Raw genomic sequence first — 17,193 nt, forward strand, 5'->3', positions numbered from 1 at the left:
TGAGGATGTCCATGCATCTTTGCGGGAGTTGTAGATGTCCGAACTCTATGATCTCAGGAGCCAAGCTGCTAAGTTCATGTTCTGGGGGCATGGATGCAGAGTCCTGCCTTTGTCCTGAGACAGCATGTTGTATGGGCAGGGGAGTTTTACTGGGGGGGATAGAGACATCTCCATCAAGTGAGCGAACCATGGTTGTCGTGCCCACATTGGGGCCACTAGTATCATGGTCACTTGTTCCTGGTGCATCTTGTGCACCACTTTGTTGAGAAGGGGAGTCGGGGGGAAAAGCGTAAACAAATTTCCCTGACCATTGCATCGACAGACCGTTCCCCTTGGATTGGTTCTGGGGGTACCTGGAGGCGTAACTTAGGCATTGTGAGTTTTCCAGGGTTGCGAACAGGTCTATTTCTGGGAATCCCCATTGTGTGAAGACGTCGAAGACGATGTCTTCGTGCAGGCGCCATTCGTACTCTTTGGGCAGGGGGAAATCTCTGCTGAGACTGTCTGCTAGCAGATTGAGTTCCCCGGGTACATGTAGTGATAGTAGGAACATGTCCTGTTTGAGAGCCCACTTCCATATATTCTGGGCCAGCTTGGACAGGCCTGGAGAGTGGGTGCCCCCTTGCTTGTTGATGTAGTACATGGCTGTGGTGCTGTCTGTAAGGACCATTACTGTTTTGCCTTGTAGGTGTTCCTGGAAGGCTCTTAGCGCCTTGAACACAGCTAGTAGCTCCAGTAGATTTATGTGTTTGGATGCTACGTTCGGAGTCCACACTCCGTGAGCAGTCTGATGGGATAGGTGCGCCCCCCATCCTGTGAGGGATGCGTCTGTGGTTAGAGTGGCTTCCGCCGCGGGTGTGGCAAAGGGTTTCCCTTTTTCCATGTTTTCCTTTGTCCACCACCGTAGCGAGAGAACAAAGGCCTGCGAGACCACAACTAGATCCTCCCATAGTCCGCTGGCCTGACACCACTGGCTGTTGAGCCACTCTTGCATTGGGCGCATGCGCAGGCGCGCGTGAGGTACCAAATAAATACACGACGCCATCATTCCTAGCAAGCGCATTGCTTTGCGTACCGTCACCTCTCGACCGGTTACATATTGAGGGATTTGAAACAGCATGTTTTGGACCCTCTCTTTGGAGGGGAAGACGAGGCCGTCCTTTGTTTGAATTAGAGCCCCTAGGAATTGCTTGATTTGACTGGGGTCTAAACTGGACTTCTTTTCGTTGATGGAGAAGCCCAACTGGAACAAAAGGTCTACTGTCTTTTGGGTATTGGAGAAGCATGTTTCGTAAGAATCCCCTGTTATGAGCCAGTCGTCGAGGTAAGGGTAAACTGGGATGGACAACCTGCGCAGGTGGGCCGCTGCCACTGCCAGCACCTTCGTGAATACCCTTGGTGCTGATGCTATGCCGAAGGGTAGCACTTTGAACTGGTAGTGTTTGCCCTCTATCATGAACCTGAGGTATTTTCTGTGCGCTGGCAACATTAAAATATGAAAGTATGCATCTTTCATGTCCAATGTTGTCATGTAATCTCCCTGAGAAAGCAGTGGGATTACTTCCTGTAAGGTTACCATACGAAACTTTTGGGGTTTGATAAACTTGTTCGCTGGGCGCAGATCTAATACAGGGCGCATGGTTAGATCCTTTTTGGGTACAAGGAAGTACACTGAATAAATACCTTCCGTTACCTGAGATAGAGGCACGACCTCTATGGCTCCTTTTTCCAGCAGTTGTTGTACTTCTTGGAGAAGGATGGCAAGATGTTCCGGTGTCATGCGACGTCCCCTCGGGGGTCTGTAGGATGGGGAACTGTTGAATTCGATACAGTATCCGTGGGCTACGGTGGACAGTACCCAACGGTCTGACGTTATCTCCTCCCATGCAGGAAGAAAGGATGTTATCCGGCCCCCGACCGGTGTTGCATGGGAGGGGACGCGAATCTTCGCGTCACTTGGAGTTGTTGGGGGCTTGGGAGCCTCTGGGGGTGGATCCCCGACCCCTCCCTTTGCCCCGGCGTTGGCCTCTTTGGCTGTACTGCCCACTATTGGTTTGGTAATTGGTGGCAGGGTATTGCTGATGTTGATTTTGTTGTTGGTGTTGGCGTTGGCCACGAAAAAAGCGTTTGTTGCCATAGCCGCGCCTGGTAGTGGGCTTGGAGATTTGGTCAAGAGTCTTGATAGTGTCGAACTCTTTTTTAGCCATCTCTAGGGCTTCATCTACCGCCTTTCCGAAGAGGTTAGCGTCCTCGACAGGTTTATTTATCAAAGACGCCTGTGTCTCTGGTTTAAAGCCTGAGTTGCGCAGCCATACATGGCGCTTTAGGAGTATTCCTTGTACCAAGGAACGTCCTGCTGTTTCTGCCGCGTCCAGAGAGTTTTTAACAATGCTCTGGTTCACTTGGGTTCCTTCGCCAATAGTTGACAGTAGGCGCGTACGTAAAGGCTCCGGTGCTTCCTCGGCGTCTTTTCGCAGTTTGGCCCACTGCGCGTCTGCGTAGCTTGCAAGCAAGGAATTGTTGTTGGCAATTCTTGCTGAGAAGGCAGCCGAGGAAGTAACTCTTTTTGCAAGGGCATATAGCCTCTTGCCCTCCTTGTCAGGGGGTGCCTCACTGGTGGAAAGTGGTACCCCTGCCCTTTTTCTAGTATTAGATACCACTAGGGAATCCGGAATGGAATGTCCCCTAATGTAGAGGGGGTCTGAGGGTGAAGGAGTGAAAAGTTTTTCAATCCGTGGATTGACCCCTCTGATCATTGCGGGAGTGGACAGCGAAGGTATGATCCTTCTCTTCACTGAAGCGAGGAGTGGAATGGTCTGGCTGACCGGGGGTTTTTCTTTAATCACTCTTTCTACAAAGTCCAATTCTGGAGAGAGTTCCCCGGTGTCGAGTTCGAAATGCGCTGCTGCTCTGCGCAACAGTGCATTGAACGTGGGCTGATCGTCAATTGGAGACGTGTTCCTAACTGGAGAATTGTCCGGAGGAGTTAGGTTTAGGACATCAGTGTCGGAATACACTGATGGTGATTGCCAGGGGTGTGAAGGTCCCTCTTCTGGGTTAACCCCGAAGCCTTCTTCTATAATGTCTGTTCTGTCTTCCAGACATTCGTCCTGGTTCTGTTCTTCATTGTCCATGAAATCATCTTCTTCCTCGAAGTCTTGTTCCTCCCCAGTGAGGTCATATACATCTTGGAAGTCTGAGGCTGTGTCCTGCTGGGGATCGACTAGCCTCGGATTTTTGGCCCTGGGGTCCTCCTGAGGCCCTTCTCTGGTCCTCTTGTGAGTTTGAGAGGCCTGGGTGCTCATGAATTTTTCCATCCTCTCCATACAGAGGTGGAGTCTTTCCATTGTCTCATGGGGTACCCCAGAGCGGTCTGGCGGGGGAAACATAGGGTTATCTAACTCGAAATGGCTCGACCTCTCCCAAAGCGTCGAGGAAAGTGTCCCGTCGCCCTCCGAAAAACCTTCAGGTGTGTCGGGAGACTCCCTGACTGAAGGGGGTAGTCCCTGCTTCCCTTCGGGCTTTTTCGGCGTATCCTTTAACTTATGCGTAACGCTCGACGAAATCTTCGGCGTACGCTTTTGGGCGTCGGCTATAGCGATCCTTGCTAAGCTATCGGCGACTCGATTGTCGGCGACTCGTTTGTCGGCGGAAGCTTGAGTTTTCGACGCTATGGGTATCGAACGCTCTACGGCGGTCTGCGCTTTCTGTTGATGCGCACCGGCCGATGGTTTGGTGGCAGCGCCCTTGTTTGCCGAAAGCCCAGTCGCAGGTCGCGGCTGCGGTTGCGAGAGGGGCTTCGAACCCGAACGGTCCGAGGAGGCCGCCGGTGGAACCTGCGTCTCCTTGGGCGCCGAAGGTCTTTTCGACTTCGTCGAAGAAGAGCCGTGGGTTGTGTGTTTATGTGGATCTTTGTGTGCGTCTGTGTCGCCGGTGTGTTCATCCCCATAAGCAGGGCGTGAGCCGAGCCCGTCGGGGCCGGGGACAGACGACGAAGCGCGTAAGCGCTCCTTAGAGGGGGTTTCGACTTCCGTAGCGGAGGTCGTGTTATCGCGTTCCTCGTCACTGTCGGTGGTAGCAGCGGCGGGTGAACCTTCGGCCTTCGACATCGCGTAGGCCGCCCACCTTTTAACCCTTCGGTCTTTTAGAGTTTTAGGCTTAAGAAGCCGACAAGCCGCGCACCTTTCCTCCTTGTGATCGAGGGGCAAGCAGCGGTTACACCGTGAGTGCTTGTCCTTCCAAGTGAATTTGCCTTTACAAAGTGGGCAAAACCTAAACGGTGTCCTCTCCATAGCCGAGGCAATAAATCGCGATAAACACCCCAAGGGAAAGGGAAAGGCATTCTCAGAAAAGACCCAGAGATGTCCCACGACCCCACTCTCCCTACTGTATATGGCCTGCGAGGCCAGGCCACGTGTTCGGCAGCGCCGAAGGATTTCTTCCGCTCGACCCTCCGTCGAAGATTCTTTTCGGCGGAGAACAGCTTACAACTGCGTCGAGGGAGGGATTATTAATATTAGAGAAAAAACGACCAAAGGTCGAGGAGTTGCAATGTCTCTCGAGGAGCTCCGCGTGAAGGCGACCAGAAGCTGGGCGGAAAAAAACAATCTGAGGGACCTCGACGCGTGAGGGATTGTGGGTACAACGCACGTCACTATAGGGATAGTGTTTCAGACACGCCTTGTCGACGTCCCCTTTTCGACTACGAAAAACAAAATGCAATACTCCGCAGTGACCACTGGATGTCGGACCTATGCACAGCATGTGATTCTAAGCAGATTAACAAACATCAGAAATAATTATTCATTTAAAAACACACTTCTAAAAATACACTGGCACTAATATGTCAAGCAAGTTCAAACACAGTCACTATAAGTATATACACCTCCCTAGTTAATTATTCGACAAGTCTAGGTTAAGACACCACTTATTTAGCAAAGCAGAGGTGAGCGTGTAACCGTAGATGGCACTCCAATAATTTGTTTAAAAAGGGAGAGAAAAGGCAGAGTAGGAAAATAACAGTACCAACACTTTAAGAAAACACAGCAAGTCAAGAAAGGCAGGGTCTACTGTAGAGCAAAAAGTTCATAGGCCAGGCCCAATCTTGGAGAGAGCAAGGCGGAATGTGCCCAAGATCACACAGTGGAAATGCACTCAAAGTCTTTGCAGAAAAGTCAAAAAGAGGTTGGATCAGCTCAGAAAGGCAAAGTTAGCAGGTCTGAGGTCAACCCAGTTAGAAAGTCAAGGATTTACGGGACACCTTGGACAATCTGTTGCAAGGGAGACCAGGCGGGACACAGTACCTGAAATGGTGAGAAAGCTCCAGCAGTGGCAGTTGTTCCTGGCAGCAGGTGCAAGCCGTGGCTTCAACCAGAGGAAGAGATGGTCTCGACGAGGAAGAAAGCTGGAGGTCGTTGCACTGCCAGGGAAGAAACCAGCTGCGGAGTTTCCAGATTAAAAGGTACGACCCTTTTATTTGCGGTAGTGGTGAAGCGTGGCTATCCAGCCGCCGGGGTGCTTGGCACGGGCGATTCGACCACAAGACGATCTAGGAAGGCGAAAAAGGCGAACTGGTTGGTCCCACCAGCTCAAAGGGAAGAAGAGTCTCCTGGAAGAAGATCTCCTCTGTCGTCGGGGAAGTGGTGAGTTTCGTACAGCAGGGCTCCACCAGTGGTGTCGTCGTTGTAGATGGCTCAGCTTCACCCCTCTTCGGATTCTTTAGGTCCTGTGGAGACTTCTGAAGTTCCAGTCCCCAAAGCCCTGCTTTTATGCAGCAAAACCCCCATTCATCAGCCTAGCTGTCACTCAAACATGCTAAGTGGTGAGCCGGGCGGCTCACCACTGGGCCAATCACACAAGAGTGCGACTTGAGTTGCCAAGGCAACTCAGTCCAGGGTGCCTAATCCCCCTCCCACACATCCTGTTGACCCTAGACAGAGTGGCACCATTTGGAGGGCTTCTGTGAAGAAGCTCGCCAAAAAGTGGAACAAAGGGCTCGACTTGGGTTAGAGTTTCAGAGGCGAACACAAACGCCATTTTAAAACCGAGTCCTGGCAAAAAGACCCAACCGGGGAATAAATATTAAATAAATAACCCGGTGGTATCTTTAACATTGCACCAAAAAATGGTGCGTTTAAAATGAATGGGAAAATCCCATAGGAAATATTCCGGTGGAATATTTTGCGTGGTATCCACTGCCACCAGCCAGAAACTCGACAAGGGGGGACTGGACAGTGCCCCCTTGGAAAACAGACCCAGGGGCAATCAAATTACCCCTACCAGTACTTCCACAATATGATGGTTTGTACTGGTTCTGTTCACAATTTGAGACTAGTGAAGGCGAGCGTCCCCAGATAGCACGACCCTCCCCACAATGAGAGGCAGTAATGGACTCTCCCAAGATGGGAATAAGGCTAAGACAAAGTGCGGGTGAGCTTAATGGGAGTTTATATAAGTCAAAATAGGGCATGCAAAGGACTCTGCAAACTGCGAGATCTCTGTCCGACACTAGCAAAGACAGGCGTATATATTTACAAAACGCGTCATGAGAACCTACACACTATAGGGGGCACATGTTTGTGGGGATTGGGTGGCGACGACTAACTATAAGTGCAGCTGGGATGCGCTGCGCCGTGGTTGGTGGACGTCACTGGGTGCCAACGTGGGGCGGGCAGGTCAGCTGGGCTCATCTCGGAGGTGCTGTTGTGCCAGGCGTGGCCACTGTCATTGATGAACGTCTTCCTTGGCTTTCTGCCCTAAGGGCCACGCACACCCCATTCATTCAATACAGCAATGTTATCTTCCCCTGTAAATCCTACAATAGGTTATTTTGCAGGTTAATGCAACACAGGAGGAATGCACCTTGAGTGGGGTATTTTGGCGATACGTCAATACATGGTTACCGTCATCCTGCGGGCCGGGAACCATGGGTCCCGAGGTCGGGACTCAGGGCAAGGGGTGAGCTGTCCAAGTTTCCATGTCTTGTTAGAAGTCATTATGAATGTGTTCCCACAGTGTTGCTATAATATTGGGTGTCCTCATTTTACAGGGGCCATTAACCTAGGGTGAGCTGGTGGGTCATGGGACCTAAGAAAGGGCACCTTTGGCCTGCGTTCATGGCCGGGGTTTACTGCTGGGTTGTAAATAATTCAGGTGGCTGGTCGTGGCTCTGTGAGCTGCGGGGGAATGTGAATGCTTGGAGCGGCTCCAGCCGAATTGGGGGAGGTGAGGCAGGGTAGCCTGGGTCTCTGCCTTTCGTCTGGCAGGCTTCACTGGGGAGGGAAGGGAAGTGGCCTTAGATATGCCCACAATGGTATTTTCCTCGTGTGTTTGCAGGTTATACAAAAAGACATAATAATTCATATACTGTACAATACTCATTGAGTTTTCTTTTAAAAGTTTACATTTCTACATTGTTAGTGCCTTTACATGGCCATTTCAAATGTGTTACCTCTACCAATGTTGCTATTGATAACTATAGGTTAATTAAGGTTGGTGGAGTGCGCGGGAACAACTGGCCAATAAGACTGACGGCAGTGACACATGGTGAGCTTGAACATTCAAATACATTCTATGCGCTTTCTTACACAATTTACATGAGCTCCCAATGCTGTTGCACTTGTTTTCCGTTGCACTCTAGTAGTATTAGTTTAGTTATGGCATAGGGCCTTGGAGTACCTTCTTCTCGGAGAAACATATAACATAAAACCCGGGACACTTCTATCATTTGCGCATAGCTAAGGGGATATGGGTATTTCGACCAGGATGCCACATGAACACACATTCTGCCATCTTTATGGAGTTTACATATTTTATCAAAAGGTCATGGAGAAAAGAGTTTTATTACAGGCAGTTTGCATATTGGTATTTTGAGTCTCTACTTTTGTCGGGGGACCATTTTACAGTTCTTTTCCACCCCGGCCCTGCTGGCCGGGTCAAACTGCGGACAGTGATGCACTACGGAAGGTGAATGTTAGTGTTTGCTTCTAGCACTAGCTCATGTCCGTCTGTTCGTGGGAACGGGCTCTCAGCGGATCTGCCAGGGAGCTGCGGCCACAGGGACAAGTGAGAACTCTCCAAGGGTGGGGACCGTGCTGCGGCGCACAGGGGCTCATGTCATTCTGGTTTCACAAAATGGTTTCCAGGGCCTAGCTTAATACAGCATGTTTGGTCAATGTGTCAGCCAGTGGTTCACCCGCCACTTGGGCCCTGGTGGCAGGGGGGGCCACCGACGAGCCATGGACTCCACAAGGGGTGGACTTAAGGGGGGGGGTCTCTTGGACCTATCCTCCCATACACTGGTAAAGCCAATGATGACTTTACATGCCCTGGGAGACAGTAGTCAGTCCCAGGGTATGGAGTCTATGGTTGGGGGTCACTATGACACCCCTGTGTTACTGCACTGAGGGTGCTGTTTAACACATACCAAAAACACATGAAGACCTATGGAGTAAAAGACCCCATAGCCCATAAAACACATTACATAGTCAAAGGACATTCTCAAATCATGCCTAAGAGTGGGGAAAAAAAAAGGAGTCTCACTCTTAGCAGGAGAAAAAAAATAAACCCCAGAAATCCAGCAACGCTGCTGGGGGACTCACTAGGTTTGGGGAAATTAGCCTTAACAGAGAATTCTCCCTAACAGTAGGGACTTTTCATCAAAATGTATTTCACATGTGATGTCATCAGTGATGTCATCAATGACATTTGTGATGTCATCTTTGATGTCCTGGGTGTTAGACTTAGCAGTGCACGGTGGTGGCGCGAGTTATGGTTGTTTAGCTTACCACAACTGGCGAATTTCTGGGGTTTTTCGATTTTACTTGTAACCATAACGTCCTTTTAACAAAGTTTTTTCATTGATCTATATATCTTTCAAAAACTTCTCCTCATAGTGGCGCTCATGTCTGCTTAACCGGGTGCTCGTGTGTCGGTTATAGGAGAGAAACTGTTTTAAAATAGACACACTGCTGTGTTACACATGGGGGACTACAATGCATGCCACTCATTGCATTAACAGCCCAAGAAACACAAGCACTCAATCCCAGAATAACAGTGCTAATACATAACTTTTATTTTAGATAAAATACATCAAGTAAAACATTTGAAGTCAGCACGGACTTACAAATTGGTTGCAGAATTTACAACCGCTGTTTTGCTACACGTTCCATCCCAGCTCGGGGACTTCCTCAGGCTTTTCTTACAGCCTCAAAGCCAACGGGCTTCCATTTATTTCTGAACACACGAGATTCATTATCTTCTGGTCATGTGACCCATTTAAAAAAATATAATATGGTTTAAACAAGGTGGCCATCTTGGTCTAGTCTATTCTGGCCGTTTAATACATTGTTCAACTTTTTAAAATATTATTGAACATTTCATTCACAAAAACATTAATGTAACCGAATTTCCCAATTCATTACTTTTTGTGTTGACCATTTGCTCATTGGATAAAATATCATGCATTTTATTAGGTTACCATTGCAGTGAATCCTGCAGGGTCGCGGGTTATATCCAGCAACCTAATAGGCCCAGCAAAGTTATACAACAGCAAACATTAAATTCCTTCATTGTAAATACATATTGCGCAATAATCGTATTTCACTGCTTAAGTAAACCATGCTGCACTAGCAGGCTACAAGCAGAGATCGTGGCGACATTCGCAAAAAACGGGTAAGTACCTTTAAGTTATTCACATGACTGTGTATAACGTTATGTGAAAACACCAAAAAGCTATCCACTTCTCATCCGAGTGAACAGCTCATTCATCATGTCTATGGCGCCCTACTTTTACTTGATGTATTTTATCTAAAATAAAAGTTATGTTTTAGCACTGTTATTCTGGGATTGAGTGCTTGTGTTTCTTGGGCTGTGAATGCAGTGAGTGGCATGCATTGTAGTCACCCATGTGTAACGCAGTAGTGTGCGTATTTCTAACGTTAAAAATGAGGCAAAAGACTCAATATTCTGTATTTGTGAATTTGGAAGAATTTTACAATATTTGGGCACCCACGAGGTATTCCACTAAAAATGTAATTCTAGTTGGAGATATACTCTCTAGCTTCATTTAACTTTAGGTTGCCCTTAAACTAAATCCACGTCATTAAGGAAGCAGCCGTTCAAGCAATAAACCGCGCAGATGACTAAACATTGAAACCTAAGGGTTGTCCATGAAATAATAGTATTTGAAATGTCTGCGATAGAAAAAAGTTTTTGGAACGAAAATTACTTCGTTTTTTTTTCTCCTGTGGACATTTCTGGCAAACCGATCCCTTCCACCCCCTTAGATACTGGTTGGCGGCACATCTGGTTGTGTGCCGCTGACTGCTCCAAAAATGAACCAATCTCAAGCTCTTGAGATCCAAAATACTGCTGGTGGCCCGCTTCTCGGTTATTGATAGTATCCTCTGTTCTAAAATGGTCACAGGTTATTTTTTTTAAACATATTGTTTACTTCTATGTTTGGATTACTTCTTAGAATGAATAATCTTGATGCGTTTTCATTCTAAATAGCTTTAGCCCCCTGGGTGTCGTTACTACTTATAGTTACAGTATTTATACAATGCCAGTTGGCAGTTTCTTTTCAATCAGGCAACAGTGCACTGGAAAAAATATGCTCCAACAATTATTGCAAGCAATAATTAGGTCTGAACTTTACATCAGATAGGTTATTTGATATATGCACTTTTAACCATCTATGCACAATACCTTTTTCAAATGCATGCTGTCTTGGCTGGACTCCAGTGCAGGGCTTTCATCATCATAGACATCATCTTCAATACTGATGAATACATTTTGGGCGTCACCTTCTGGCCCATCGTCTTGGAACTCCATGGACTCTTCCACCAAAGGTACAGGTGCAAGGTGGGCAGGTCGGGGGGGACCTGTAGTATGTTTGAGCTTATGCTCCTCTTCCAGCTGACGTTTTAATGCTTTTTCCTGGGCCAGCCTTATGGATATCATGTCCTGTGAGGTCCGTGGAATGACCTTAGGGTCCAACTCCTCCTACATAAAAAGAAAGCAAATATTGCTAGATTGAAAATGGTGGACTACGTAGCAGACCATTGGCATTTGCAAACAATCCAAAAGGCAGCGCAATTACATAGTGGTCAACGAGATGACACTTGGGGCTATTCTGCCATTTGGGAAAGGAACAAGCTACTTACCTGTAACTCCTGTTCTCCAGCATGGTTTTGGCATGGATTCACATGATCATGAATATTCCCCGTCAAGTTGGGAATCCTCGCTAAAAAGAAAAGCAGTTTAGCTTTAGCCTGAAAACCTAGTTTCACCTCTAAACCAATCACTGTCCTTTGGGTTATACTGCTCCCATGCAATGACAGTCTCCCTTAGCTCCACCTTTGGTGGTCATCTTCAGATTTGGTACAGCACGTAAAGTGGCAGTATGAACCAAGAAGAGCCACGGAGGGGAAGGAGTGAGGGTTCACATGTGAATCCATGCCATACCCATGCAGGAGAACTGGAGTTACAGGTAAGTAACTTGTTTCTTCTTCAGCATGGGGTCTGGCATGAATTTATATGCTCATGAATACAATTACATAGCAGTACATATACACAAGCAAGGGAGGTGGCAAAGCGCAATAGTAGTAAAACACTTGCTCCTGGAACACACTCACGTCAGGTCAACAGTTTGCGTAACACAGCTTGGCCAACCCGGGAATCCTCCCTGGAATCCCCATCGACGCAGTAGAATCTCGTGAATGTGTGGGTGGACCTCCTCGTAGCAGCCCTGCAGGTATCGTGCAGGGAACACCAGAGAGAAACGCTGTTGTTGCAGCAATGGCTCTGGTGGAATGGGCTCTCGGCCAGCCTGGAAGAGGTCTGTTGGCCAGACGATGACAGTGAATGATGCAGCCGGAGAGTCACCTGGTTAAGGGCGTTACACTGATTCACAGGTGCAAAGTTCACAAAGAGTTGAGATGTCTTCCGAAACTCCTTTGTGCGCGACACATAAAACTTCAAGGCACGAGCAACGTCCAGCGAATGCAAATGTCCTTTCCGCCAGTGTGGAAGATTTTGGGAAGAAAACTGGTAAAAACCAAAGGCTTGTTGAGGTGGAATTCTGAAGGAACCTGCTGCATAAATGTGGGATGGGTCCTCAGCACCACCCTTGTAGCATGGAAGGACAAGTACGACTGCTTACAAGAGAGGACCTGGATGTCCCGGATGTCCCCCCGAGCTGCCTGGCCAAGGTGATCGCCACGAGGAAAGCCGTCTTCCACAAGAGAAACTTCAGTGGGACCTGATGAATTGGTTCAAATGGGGGCCCCATGAGCTTAGTCGAAACCACATGGGCTCCCAAGCTGGAGCAGGAGCCTTCACTGGTGGAAAAGTCCTGAAGAGGCCTTTGAGGAACTCCTTGACGTGCCTGTGCAACCACAGGGATGGCTTACAAGGCGTCCTGGTGTAACGGCATAGTGCAGCCAGGTGCACCTCGATATAGGCGTGAGCCAGGCCAGCATTGGCCAGGGAAAGCAGGTACAGAAAGATCTGCAAAACTGTGACAGGCAGCGGCGTAATCTTCTGCATCCTGCACCACACTGTGAAGCGTTTCCATTAATGGCTGTAGCACACCAACGAAGAGGAAGCGCTGGCTTTGGCTAGTATCACCTTACATTCCATCGGCAGGGAATAATGGCCAAACTCTAGGGCTGCAGGAGCCAGGCCATGAGGCTCAGCGATGCCGGGTCATGGTGCAGTATCGCTCTGTCTTCTCTGGTGAGAAGATCGGGAAGTGGAGGGAGCCACTGACAGACGGAGCAGGTCTGGGTACTAGATCTGATGAGGCCATGCCAGAGCGATGAGTATCATCCTGCAGTGACACGGTCTGCGTCTGTTGATCACACACAGGAGGAGTGGGATCAGGGGAAAGGTGAACAGGAAGAGCCACTCCCATGGGAATAAGGAGGCATCCGCCAGGCTCCTCGGTTGAGGTAACCTGCTGGTGAACATCTTGCAATTGGAGTTCATCGCCATGGCGAAGAGGTCGGTCTGTGGTAGACCCCACTCGCGCAAGAGGAGAGATACTTGATCCTGATGAAGTTGCCATTCGTGGTGGGACAGCAGCTCCCGGCTGAGCCAGTCTGTGATGAGGTTCTCGGTGCCTGTCAGGTGAAATGGACCGAGGAACATATCCTGAAGAATGGCCCAACGCCACTGGGTCTGGGCTTACAGGGAGAGTGCCGGGGAGTGCGTCCCGCCCTGCTTCCGGATGTATAACATTGTGGCCGTGTTGTCTGTGAAGATTCTCACCACCTTCCATCGCAGCAACAGCTGGAACGATTTGACGACCCAGAACACTGCCCGGAGTTCCAGGATTTTGATGTGAAGATCCTTTTCCTCCAGGAGCAAGAGGGGGGCATCCGTGATGACCCTCGCCTGGTATGCTGAGATCTGAAAAGGAGCTCCTTGCGTGAGATGCAGGCATACTCTCCACCATCGTAGAGCTTGCCGGAACTCCTGGCTGAGGACGATCTTGTCTGTTCAAGAGCCTGAGACCTGCAGCCACCATGCATCCAGAAACTCCTGAAGAGGCATCATCTGCAGCCTGCAAAAGGGGACAAGGTGGATGCAGGGAGACATCATGCCTAGCAGCAACTTGATGGCTCGTACTGTCGCTGAGAGTGTCGTCGACAGGTGCTGTACCTTCCCCAGGAAGGCCGCCACCCTCGCCTCCGAGGGTGTAGCCAGGCATGCGACTGTTGAGACGGGCACCAAGGAAGAGAGCATTCAGCGATTGCTCCATGCAGGACTTTGAATAATTGATGGAGAATCCAAACTTCAACGAATGGTCCCTGCCGTGTGCTGGTTTGCCAGTGCACGGGAGCGGATGAGCCAGTCGTCTAGATAAGGATAGACGTGGATGCCCTTGAGACGTAGATGCGCCGCCACCGGAGCTAAGCACCTTGTGTCGCCCCTGGACAACAAATTGCAGAAACTTCCGATGCCTTGGGTGAATGGGGACAAGAAAGTAAGCGTCTTCCAGATCCAATGTCGCCAGGAAGTCCCCTTCCTCCAGCTGGCCAAGCATGTGTTGCAACATGACCATGTGGGACTTCAGTATTTGTTTAGATGTTTTAAGCCCAGAATCAGTCGCCACCCTCCTGACTTTTTTTCATACCATAAAGTATTGGGAGTACACTCCGGAGCCCCGGAGGCGCTTGGGGTGGTGTGGAGGTGGAGGGGGTTGGGTAGAGGAGAACAGGTTCCATCATCCCCTTCCTTAACACGGCCTGAACCACCAGCAGCAGTTGAGCCATGTGTAGTTCTTGACGTGCCACAGGAGGAATGCAAGGACACCTGTGTTGGAATTCCAAGACGTGCCCCTGATGAAGCACGTCCAGAACCGATTTGTTCTTGGAGATGGTCTTCCACTTGTCGACAAAGTTTGTTAGCCGGCCTCCCACTGGGTGTGTAAGTGGGGGCCGGGGTACCTGGCCGGTTCAGTCCTGCTTGGGGGTCTGAATCCTGGCCTGCTGGCGGCGACAACGCTGCCCTCTGCTGCTGTAGGTTTGTAAACAGCCCCTGTAGGCCTCCCGGGTAGTGGAACCCAATTTGGATTATGTGTTTCCTTTGTTTTTGGTGTTTGACAAACTCCATTGGCATCTACTTTTTGTATGGTGACGCACAGCACCTTCAGTGCAGTGTCACAGAGACATCTTTTAGATTTCTCATAAGGGTTAAATATCTTTTCTTGGGTGAACTACTGTTCCCAAGAATAGTAAAGTGAAACTGACTTTACTTACCTTTTTTCTTTGGAGGTCCAGCACCCACCATTTTATGTGGAGTGCTGGGGGGTTACTTAGTAGCCCCTTATCCTACCTACTCATGTAACATTTTTTATGTTACCCTCACTACTTTAAATGGCTGGTGGCAGTAGTTTAATTTTCCTACCATTGTGCTTTTCTACCGCAGGCTAAATCCTCAGCTGCACTATAGCACCCATGGGTGACCATTTTGTCAAAATGGCCCTGGTCGTCTTTTTTCACCATTTTCTGTTTGTGAGGTGTTTTTGGGGTTTTACTCTGCGCGGCAAGCCTTGTTTGAGCCCTTTGTTCATTTAGCCTTTGGTGGGCTTCAGTACTGAAACTCGCCTATGGCTCCAGTGTGTCTGAAGCGCAGGAAGTGAGGGCGGCTCCCGAAACTCCCCTGCCCCTTGTCTCTAGGGTTGCCTGAATGACTGGCTGTCCTTTCCGGACAGCCACCCTGCTGTTTGAGTGACATCTTGGTTGTGCATGAATGGGAGAAACCCGCTTAAAAAGCGAGGGATTTGTGACTAAAGGCCGATCGACCACTGGAAAGAATCACCCGACGAAGAAACCATGAACAAAGTTTGCTGCATCCTCCTGGATCTCTGAATTGCCTGGTGAAGCCCTGCTGCGCTGAAACTCCTTTTTCTGATCGACAAGAGAAGCTCCGGAAAGGATGACTTCTTCCCTTGGGTTAGTAGGACCAACTAACCACCTTCGACACCGACTTCAATGGCGGATGGACACACAGCGCCATTTTGTCAGCTGTTACCCCCGATTTATGCACAGGTAGGCTTATTTTGCTTTCTTTATAAGGTGTCAGAGAAATTTCTTCCGACAACACCCTCGGCGACTTTTCACCGGAATTAGCACGTTTGGTCTCTGACCTCCTGCTGTCACTTCTAGAGTGAGCTGGGGCATGGTCTTCACACAACTTTTTCGAGGGTGTCTGGGCTGCATTCTCGAAAATGTTCATCATCGAGGCTCTGGAAGACTCCCGTTTTCTGGGGGAATCGTGCTTTGAAGGGCAGGTGATAACCCCTGTCGCACACGACGAAGAAGAGGAAGATCAGTGTCGTCTTTTCTTCAATTTCCTTGGACGATTTCCTTGATCGACTCCTCAATCTTGATTTCCTCGACTTGTGTTGAGATTTACGACTCGACTCCCCAAAGTCTATCTTTCTTCTCAAAGAAGACTTCGAGGATTCCTCTCCCACCACCAGTTTACCTCTTTGTTTCTTAAGAGCTTTGTTGGTCATTGCCTGACAGGAACCACATTCGTCGACCCGATGTTCCAGACCCAAGCACTAGAGCCAATTTCGATGGGGGTCGGTGATTGACATCTTCTTCCTGCATTTCTGACACTTTTTAAAGCCAGTCTTTGGCGTGGAAGGATTTGATGAGCAAGACATAGTTCGAACAACTGAAGCGCCAGTTTCGTGACACAAAGCGAAAGTTATCGGAAAAACAGAACTGAGGCCAACAGGCGCGGCTCGAGCCTTTTATATCGCGGATGACGTCGACGCTCAACGGCAGCCCTCGGGGGACATCAACGCCGCGGCCTCGAGCACATCGCCCTCTGGTGTATAGAATTTTTTTTCCAAACCAGCAAAGCTGAAGATACGAATATCTAAGATGAGGAATACGTGGGAGGACACAATTCATTCGAAATGAAAATTCTACAATAAGGTTGTTTACTTACCTTAGAAATATTTTGCCATTCTGAAAAGTATATGCAACCCCCTTCTTTCCTTTCTAACAGAAAGTAGATCTAAGGATATATTATTGACCTGTGATTTGGTTGCGGCTCTTCCCAAAAGTCATGCTGTTGGTTTCACTTCACTATTCCCGTTAGGATTAATGTAATAGTGTCCCCAACTGGGTCTTGCTTCTCCTGACTTGCTGTTAGTCTGTCCAGAATAAGTCTGCTTTAGTTTTTGCATACCTAGAATAACCTTGAGTCATTCATAAAGAGTAACATTGGGTTTTGCTTTCCCTGGTCTGTTTTAGAGGGAACAGGTTACTTACCTGTAACTGTTGTTCTCCAACATGGGTCTGGCATGGATTCACATGCTCATGAATATTCCCTACCGTCAGGATGCAAATCTTCGGTAAAAGAAAAAAACAATTTCACTTTTTTGTTTATGAACTGTCCTATAAACCAATCACTGAGCTCTGGGTCATACTGCCCTCTCCCCAAGCCCCTTCTCTGACAGCCATCTTTAGATTTGGTAGCACGGTAAGTGGCAGTATGACCAAGAGAAGAGCCGCATAGGAGCAGGAGGGAGGGTTCACATGTGAATCCATGCCAGACCCATGCTGAAGAACAACAGTTACAGGTAAGTAACTTGTTCCTTGTCTGGCATGGATTCACATGCTCATGAATAAAGAATACATAGCAGTACATCATACACAACCACAGGAG

The 17,193-nt window shown here is 48.8% G+C and overlaps 1 protein-coding gene across 4 annotated transcripts in view; it reads right to left on the minus strand.

Annotated features, from left to right (window-relative positions):
* Positions 1–17,193, minus strand: part of SYMPK (symplekin scaffold protein) — a 1,074,521-nt gene that overhangs the window by 42,087 nt on the left and 1,015,241 nt on the right. For all 4 annotated transcript variants that reach the window (XM_069644649.1, XM_069644648.1, XM_069644647.1 and 1 more), the window contains exon 27: positions 10,708–11,004. In XM_069644649.1, the coding sequence (XP_069500750.1) occupies positions 10,708–11,004 (297 nt within the window). The remainder of the gene's footprint in view (positions 1–10,707; positions 11,005–17,193) is intronic.

This window comes from Ambystoma mexicanum, chromosome 2p, assembly GCF_040938575.1.
Source record: "Ambystoma mexicanum isolate Mex_15411 chromosome 2p, UKY_AmexF1_1, whole genome shotgun sequence".
NCBI classification, from domain to species: Eukaryota; Metazoa; Chordata; class Amphibia; order Caudata; family Ambystomatidae; genus Ambystoma; species Ambystoma mexicanum.